Source organism: Olea europaea, unplaced genomic scaffold (genome assembly GCF_002742605.1).
Source record: "Olea europaea var. sylvestris unplaced genomic scaffold, O_europaea_v1 scaffold261, whole genome shotgun sequence".
In the NCBI taxonomy this organism is placed as follows: Eukaryota; Viridiplantae; Streptophyta; class Magnoliopsida; order Lamiales; family Oleaceae; genus Olea; species Olea europaea.
The window spans coordinates 469,229-478,327 of NW_019244422.1; the positions used below are offsets into that span (position 1 = coordinate 469,229).

The 9,099-nt window shown below is 34.0% G+C and overlaps 1 protein-coding gene across 1 annotated transcript in view; it reads right to left on the reverse strand.

Moving 5' to 3' along the window:
* LOC111383059 (DNA polymerase epsilon catalytic subunit A-like) overlaps nt 1–5,649 on the reverse strand; it is a 32,867-nt gene extending 27,218 nt beyond the window's left edge. Inside the window, exons 1-10 of the mRNA XM_023007120.1 lie at nt 5,348–5,649; nt 5,184–5,249; nt 5,019–5,078; nt 4,823–4,918; nt 3,381–3,541; nt 3,165–3,253; nt 2,836–3,053; nt 2,152–2,238; nt 1,928–2,062; nt 1,221–1,343 (exon numbers count right to left, since the gene is read on the reverse strand). Of these exons, the coding sequence (XP_022862888.1) occupies nt 1,221–1,343; nt 1,928–2,062; nt 2,152–2,238; nt 2,836–3,053; nt 3,165–3,253; nt 3,381–3,541; nt 4,823–4,918; nt 5,019–5,078; nt 5,184–5,249; nt 5,348–5,509 (1,197 nt within the window). The 5' untranslated portion in view covers nt 5,510–5,649. The remainder of the gene's footprint in view (nt 1–1,220; nt 1,344–1,927; nt 2,063–2,151; nt 2,239–2,835; nt 3,054–3,164; nt 3,254–3,380; nt 3,542–4,822; nt 4,919–5,018; nt 5,079–5,183; nt 5,250–5,347) is intronic.
* Between the last annotated feature and the right edge of the window lie 3,450 nt (nt 5,650–9,099).

Here is a 9,099-nt window from a genome sequence, read left to right on the forward strand (position 1 = left end):
GCTTAGCCTCCATTTTTTTTTTTTTTTTTTTAAGAATTTATAAACAGTTCGATTTATAATTGCATAGAAATGAATGGTGGATAAGTGGATAGCACTTGTGAGTCCATTGGAAATTGGAATGTACGATTGAAAATTAAGTTCGACCAATATATAAATGATTTATGAATTTGGCAAATGGAGGCTAAATAATGAATGAATAATTGAGTTTTATATTTCTAATATCGTAATTATTACCCGTGAATTGGTTAGATAATAAAACAATTCATTAAATCATATTTGGGGTACTGCTCTTAAAGTACTCTCAAACCAACAGGGTGAGAATCAAACTTCTTTTCTCCTCCGTCTTCAGTGCTAGATAGTTAATCTAATGGGAAAAAATTCAATTTGAAAGATTGAGAAGTTAACAATTCAGTCGTTAATATAGATTTCTGTGGGACATAGTTCAATTGAAGCAGCTCTAAGTTTATATTCTTCATGTTTTGAACTAGGAGCAGTCGACAGCCCCTATATCCTCCTGAAATATCATGCTATTATGTGTTCGAACTTGCAGGAAGAGCAAAGGATACAGTTACATTATTAGATCTACAAGTTTCAACGAGGACAAGTTCATATAATGGGTGTCAATAAAATTTAAGTTCTCCCTTCTTTTCTTTAATCAACGGCTGGTGCAAAAGCTTTCTGAAGCACTCTTTCCATATGTTCTACATAATCCTCAGGGTGCAGAAATCCAGCCAGATTAGACAGCGATCACTAAATCAGTTGGTAAAGAGGTGAAGGCGTGTAAATGGTGAATAAGCTTCTATGTGAAATGACTTCACTGGATGAGAAATCTATTTTTGTCAGTTGTTTTTTGAACAGAACAATGTTAGGTTGATGAATTGAATCGTAAATGGACGAGATTTTCAGTAAATTTAGATTTAAAATTAAAGCAATTTCAAGAAAATAACTAGAATTATCACTGAAAATAGAAGTATATTCATATCAACATCAACGAACTATTATTTTCCAATGAAGAAGTACTTCCGCATCCACAAAGAGAAACCATCATCAAGAGTTACAAACTCAACAAGCACATAACTAGTGGAGATGGAAAATAGAGGGTAAACATTTGGTCGGTTTGTAGTGTGTGTGAGGATGGTGGGGTGGTGGAGGAGTAATACAATGAAGTATGCATGATGACAGAAAACCTGCAAGCAAAAGCTCAAGCTAAAGATTTGTACCTTCAAGCCTTGACTGCCTTGAGGGAGATAACTATCACGTTTGACCCATGCAAAACAGTCCAAATGGCAAGCAAATTTGGCACGACATTCTCCTTGATTCTTGTCACATTGAAATCCAAGTTCCTGCCATTCAAAAGCAATAAACGAACAGAAATCAAAGGAAAAAAAATACCAAATACGTCCGGCATGGATGTCATTCAGATACAAGCAATTGCAACTGCAAGTGCAATCCAAATTCAAGCAACTTTAATTTACAGCCTAAATTTTTCAGGGAGACTCGAGACTCTAGACAAATTGGAAAAATGGGGTGTAATATTAGCAAGTAATTATGGAAGTGAATTAAGGTCATGCAATTGCAACCTCCAAAAGTTCCATAGGATAAAAGCTTGAAACTCTTAATAATTTACTGATTAAATGTAAAGAAAGAAATTCAAGATCTCAAGAACCGCCATTAACTATCTGATGAAGAGAAAGAAACACATGCAAATAATTGTAGCAATTGATTATCAGTTATTAATGAAGCAGAGACTTGCATCAGCGGAGAATATTAATAAAATGCAACTTCACAGATTGTGTGTGTTCATAATGACGGAGCCACAGAATTGAAGCACTGAAAATTGGACAGGAATGACACAGGATTTATTTATGTGAGTCATCAAAACAAGTGATAGTGAACTTAATACAGCTAGCAATGGTAAGTTACATACATCGTTCATTCTGAGACCATGATGAGCTGCTCTGTTTTCTAGAAATGGCCAGTCGAAAAAGTCACCGTTGTATGTGACATAGATACCAGGCTTTACCTCTTGCATATGGGAAAACCACAATCTAAGAAGCTCTTCCTGTTACAAAAATAAAAAAAGTAGAACAGTATAGATTTTATATTTTTCAGGAAAAAAATCAAAATCTATTAAATACAAACTATCATCACCTCATTTTTCACATTCGTAACTTTAAAACACCCTTCAAATTCTGGTTTTGGAGTGTACTCTAAATCCTCTATGTCTTCGCCAACGCACTGCCATGATTTAAAAATGCTCACAATTATACGTCAGGAGAAATTGATAGGATATTCATATTACAACTTCAGAGGAATCATTAAATGGTTATTAAATAAAAGGATTCTACTAACAAATTATAAAATGTGCTAGCGCCATGATAAATCATCAGTTCTGAGTAAGCTCTCTAATGAAATGAATTAACTCTAAAAATCAAAATCAACACCTAAAGAATTTGCAATCATCAAAAACAAGTTTTTGATCATTAAGGAAAAAAATTCAGGAGACAGAACAATACGATCCTATTGAGTTTAGATTATTTCAGCTGATTTAATCAGAAAATAATAGAAATCACCTCTAAAATCAAAGAATGATGCTCAATTAGTACGCTTAAACCTGATTTTTATAGAGTTCAAGAATAATCCATTGGCTAAATGAATTGGCCTAATGCACTCCAGAAAAAAGCAGACCTTTGTTTCGGAAGTAAGAAAATATCAAAAAATTCCAAGAAGAGAATCGCATTGAAATGAACTAATACCAGAAATAATTATGCACAAAATTTCATATTTAATGCTTGTAAATAAACAAAGATAGAAAATTAACTATGTTCTCAATACCTCTCTATTAATGATGAGATACCCTTGACCATCTACCATGTATGATATCATCATTACTGAATCATATTCAGCATCTGGAAATTTTAAAGGAAGCTTTGTGGTCTCAATATCAAAGGCACAAACATGAACTTCAGCTCGTTGCAACAGATCTGTTCTTCTATCTAGCGTAACCCCAGCACTGGATACACTGACATCATACCACTGCCCACATCTTAAATCTGAAGTTGTTGAATTTCAGAAATGGGAGATAAAATAAATTATTAGTCTAGGACTTTGGGTACAGAATAATCAAAGAAAAGTCTAAACCAATGTATTGGCATAGAACTCACCATTGTCGATGGCAAACCGAACATGGTAAGGTACATCATACTCACGAAGATCGTTAATACAGTCTAGAAAGTCTTGAGGTCGTTGCTTTCTGCAAGCCCAAAATATTGGTATAGCATGAATGTAAGATAAATGGTCAAGAATGTTGATCGAAAAAGGAAATGGAGAACATGTTAAAGTATGAACTATTAATGAAGACAAAAGGTAAAAAGCCAGACCTTTTTTCAGTCAATATGGATTCATATGCTTCTTCAGCGTCAAACTTTGCTAGATTTCTTTCAACGATGTGAATCAGATCATTCTTCACGTGCATCAATTGTTGAACAGTATCAAAAGATATCTTTAAATAAGACTTTCGTAAGCCGCATAGGTGATTTTTCTGTGATAAATGCATATGCGCTTAGCATTGAGTATTTTTCTAGGAAATCGTATAATGGTGGCTAGACCAAATTGAGGGCAAACAAATGCGGTCATAAATAAGCAGATTTAAAAATCGAAGAGTTATAACTATCCTATTCATTTGACAATACTATAGACATAAGAACCAAAATGAAAGGGATGAAAAGAAAAGATGAGAATATAACTTTCAATTTCTAAAATCATGCTAAGCCCCTGTTTGAGCCACATTGTTGTAAAAATGATAATGAAAAATATAGCCGTTATGGCCCCACACAAGAGATAAAAAGTCAAATATAGTTGCTTGATGTGATGGATAACGGTCATATTTTTCATTTTAATGAGGAAATAATGGGGATCAAACAGGGCCTAATTGGTTCTCTTTTTAAGTAAAACAAATATTGCTGGTATATGACTGAGTATTATAATTAAGCAGATTGGTTACACGAGTAGAACCTGACTTATGCCAGACCCTATAATATTAGCCTCAGATCACAAAATCAGTGCTGAACTTTCTTATGCTAAATTGTGACTCAAACTGAACCTGACCAAGTTGTGATTGTAATATTGGTCCGAATATTTAAAATAACCTAAATACTCAGAGACTTTTAGTTATACTTCAGTACAACGATCAGCAACTCCTCATGATTCTATGATATGATCCAGAAACACGTATTGCTACTTTCAAGTGGAATAACCATATCCCATTCGACCTGTCTTTCATGGACATCGTTTATGTTTCCACAATTGACTTCAAGTGGAGAGGAACTATACCAGAGACCATGATGTTTCCATGGGTGCAAGGTTCCTCTAATGGTGCTGTAAGAATATTTATGAAAGAGAGATAGTAGCTTATGACACACAAAAAAAAAAAAATTTGAGTGTGGACAGAGTCATGTAGGCAATTATGAAGAGCCATCTTTGATCTCTTGCTTTATATCCACGGCCAAATATTTATCTGTTACCCACAACAGATGAAATTACTATTATCGTTCAAAGAGTTTAGTTTTATTACAAGTGAATTAGAAGTTATATTTGAATGAAAACTTTCAATTATACACTTCAATTAGCAACAATAAACCACCTCACTGTGAAGCTCAATTTTAATAAGCAGCAAGTTAAGTATAAGTAGCATTTCAGGTGAACACTTGGAGCATAACATATTATCAGCAACCAAAATTCAATACTTAACAGCTAAGATATGATACTTCTAGGAAAATTAAAAACTATAAAAATGTGATGCTCAAAGTTGGCGTTGCATTACAAGATCAAGATCCTCTTTTTCAACAATTTCAATGTCCGCAATTTGTCCTTCATATCGCCTTCTCAAATAAGCCTCAACGTCAATTTCCATTTTATCCTATAACAACAATAAACAAAGCCCCTTTAACTGTTCCAGAAAATCCATCCCTCTCACACGTATAAATTTCTTTATGAACCTCAATTAATTATTCACTTACCTTGGTGGCTGCATAAAAATATGGCCGGAACTTATATTTGGTCTTAAATGTCGAACCATCCTTCAATTAAATCATTAAACAAAATAAACATCAAAACTTCTTTCAGGTCAAAGTATGCTACATTAATTATCAATAATAAAAACTGAATCTTTAATCTTGTTTTACCTGACATACGAAATAAAGATCAACACAGCTGTACATTTTACGCGTCTCCTGATCCTCCCAAGATGACTATATACAAAACCACGTCAAAAAATCAAAATAGCTGGAATTCGAGCAAATTGAGTGAAAATAAGAGGCGAATTGAGGAAATGAAAGCAGATACTTACAGAAGCTAAAGTGAGTAGCCACCCGAGGCGTTTATCTCCTTCATTGAAGAGATCGTAGCCGAGCCTCGACTCGAGCTGCTCCCCTGAGTTCAGAATCAGCTTCTGCTTCTTTGAAATCCGAGTATCCCTCCGATCTCTCCTCCAATTATCAGCGCCGCTCATCTTGTCACGTTAGATTTGGATGATTACAGAGATGAATCGAGTGAAGAAATGTGAAAAATATACACAAATGTTGAGATAGCGTTCGTATATCTGTGTTTAGTCGGAGAGGGAGAGGGAAACAGAGAAGGGTTTTCGGGTTACGAGAGACTGAAGAGAGGGGGATTGAGAAATTTTCCCGCGCTTTGTTAAGAGTGTCGCGAAATTTTCATTGGAGGTCACCCGACTTATTAGTTTAGTTCGTGTTGGTCATCAAGCTTTGATTTATTTTGATTTAAATGCTCAACTTATATTTTTATTTCAATTTGATCATTATGTATGTAACCGTAACCAAAACTAACGGCTAATTGCACGTGGACGTGGAATTCTCAATGAATAACAAGGAGTGGTTTAAATATTCAAATAAACAGTTTTGACAAGGAAAAAAATAAATAAATATAAATATATATCGTAACTTTCCTTTTTGTGAAATGCAACAATTTTGCAGAACTCATGAATTTTATCGAAAGTATTTCCTTAAACATTTGAATGACGAAATTGGATTAAACTATGTCAACTTGAGGGGCGGGTATAAATTTTATTTTAACAAGCAGTTGGTCATGAAATTTATTCGATATAAAGTTTTATACATTACTTTGATGTTAAATCAATGCAAAAAAATTTCATTGGTATGCATCATAAGATAGTGACTTGTTTGAGAAAATATATATTGAAATTCGAATACTTAATGAAAATTCATCTTAAAATATTTAACCCCTACATGTATTGACCATTTTAGAAGTCCTCGACCTCTCCCTTGAACCACTTAATTCTCTTGCTTCCAAGGTATTTGCTATAATATAAAATATAAAGTAAAAAATTTATGCTTTAGCTCTCAACATATGCGAGTTGTAACAAACTGGATTAGGGTTGGGTAGGTAAATGATAAAAGTGTTTCGAAAATTTTAACAGCAATCAAGTTTCGAGATCATGAAATTATAACTAATGATACTGATTTAACAACACTTTAAGCGTACATTTAATGAGTGCCATGCTGAGTTGGTCATTACTTTCAAGTGATCATAATGGTAATGTTATTTGATTTCAGTAATTAAATGAGTGAAGCCATAGTTTAAGGACTTAGATAGAATATCCCACAAACTTCGATTAGCGCTTGTGCAATTGATTCATGGATAAACAGAATATAATAATGAGCACGTAATGATGAGATATCCGGATGTGAGCATAAAAGTTATTCAATCATACCACATGTATACACTTTACATTATATTTTACGTTATATCACGTGGCAACACATTATTGGACAGTTTTAAAAAATAAACAATATCATCAACCACTTGACATCCATTCGATGAATATGTTATGGTTATTTCATATCCCTTTTTTTATTCTTATGATTTTGCTTACTACCTACTATTATAACATTATAAAATGCATTGTAACTCTCTGAAAAATTCAATTTTCAGCACTCCCTGTCCAATTTCTATGTTTGCCATATATATATAAACTATAAGCACTCTAACTACTTTTTATCAAGTAAGTATATCGAGTGATCAACAAGTTATAATTTATGCCATTTGTAAACACTTTCCCTCCCAATTTTGGAGTACTTCTATTTATAAATTTGTATCCTATATAAAAAGGTTGAACCCCTACTTTTAGTGCCCACCGCTTCTCCCTTAGAGCTTTGTGAGGGACTTAAATCGTGGGATGTACCCCAACAGGCTAGGGAATAAGAGCTGTATGTACACTGCGCCTACAAGAAGTCAAATTTCATACTTCAGGAATCGAACTCTCACACTGCGACTGTCAGTAAGGCATGAAATAATTTCACTCCTATCCTTTGCACCACTGGACTATGCCCCAGGAGGCAATTCTTATCCCATATAAACTACGCATTATATTGTATAAATAAAAGAACTAATATAAAGATTCTTTATACATTAAAATACAGAGATAATTTGTTTTTAGGGACAGGAAATTAAATAATTACAGGATGATTCGGAACTCATTTGAACGAGTTAAAAAAATACAATTATCGAGAGCGTTTCCTTGTTTGTTTTGGATTAAAATCTATGAGCTTGTTTGTTTGGGGTTATAATCCAATTGAAATTAATTTTTTTGACAGTTATTTTGCCATTTCAAACGTCATTTTTTGAATTCTTCTCTTTCAGGTAGGACTCACTTTATCTCTAACTGTCAAAAAATCAATTATTAAAGTCCATACCAAACAAGCACTATACTACATTTGGTTCCCATTAAATTTCCTTTTTTTCTCTCCTATTTTTAACCACATAATTTTTCATAAAATAATATTACACGTAAATAAAAAAATTTCTTAATTTTTCAACCACTCATTTAAAAAAAAATACTATTCAACCCATTTTCATTTAAAAAAATGGGAGCGAAACGGGAGCTAATAAAAATTTGGAAAATTCTACTTGTACATAATTATTGCACATAATGGTGTCCATAATGTGATGTGACAATCATCCGATTATTGACGTGCAAGTATGAAATTTGAATTAAAGGTTGGATCAAGTGCCACATGTAATTATGTACATAATTATATAGACTATTATTTACATATAGCACTTCCCTTAAAATTTTAATTCGGAGTCCACCCAGAACTTCCCAACCACACAACTTTTCCACTGTTCCCAATACAAGATTGTTTGTGGCCTGGTTAGGGTTGCTTTTGCCTCAATCATAATTGCGGTTTCTAATTAGACTATCTTCAAAAAGCACCGTCCGATTTTTATCATGTGGATGCGCGCGCGCGCGCGCACACGCATTCTCTCTCGTTTACCCAAAAAACACGTTTATGTATAAGGCAGCTGATTCTGTCTATAAACAAATTCGTATCGGCACTGGAATCAATTTGGTAATTGGAATTTGAATTTATGATATTTTATTTTCTATGCATTTTTTCTATTATGTGATATGAATTGGAGAAGATCCTGAAAAAGGTGCGATGAAGGAAATTACTTGTCACTGATAAATCAAACATATCCAAGGAAGTGAAACCCTAGGAGCGCTGGATTTATTTTGGGTAAATTTGGATGGTGAAAATTGGAGACTACTGTGGTTGGTTCGGAGAGGCGTAGGGGAAGAAAAAGGAAGATAAGAGATGTAGAGGATGTAACAGTGAATCTCGATGGTAAGAAGAAGATTGTGGAGACTAGGTCGAAAAAAATAGTTGGCAGCTATGTAATGAAAGAATTTGAGGGCAGTGGGGTGTTTTGGGAAAAGTTGCGTCTTATGATTCTGGTTTGTACAGGATAGAGGAAAAAGAAGTTGGATGAGCTATTGTTAAGAAAAGATTTAATGGCAGGGAATCCTAAATTTGAAACTGCACTCAAGCCAGCAAATGCTACTATTGATAATAATATTGAAGCATTGCTGAAGAGGGAGCCAACAATCGGTGGGTTTGGTGCTATTAAAGTGGAGGTCCTAGCAAAAGCTGTTATTCAGGCAGATGGTGATTCATCAAGTGATGCTCAGGAGCAGGATGCTAGTCTGGAGGAGAAAGCATTGATGTCCCAGAGAAGTATGTTTCATGGATGAAGAGTTAGGCGGTCTAGCAGTGAGGA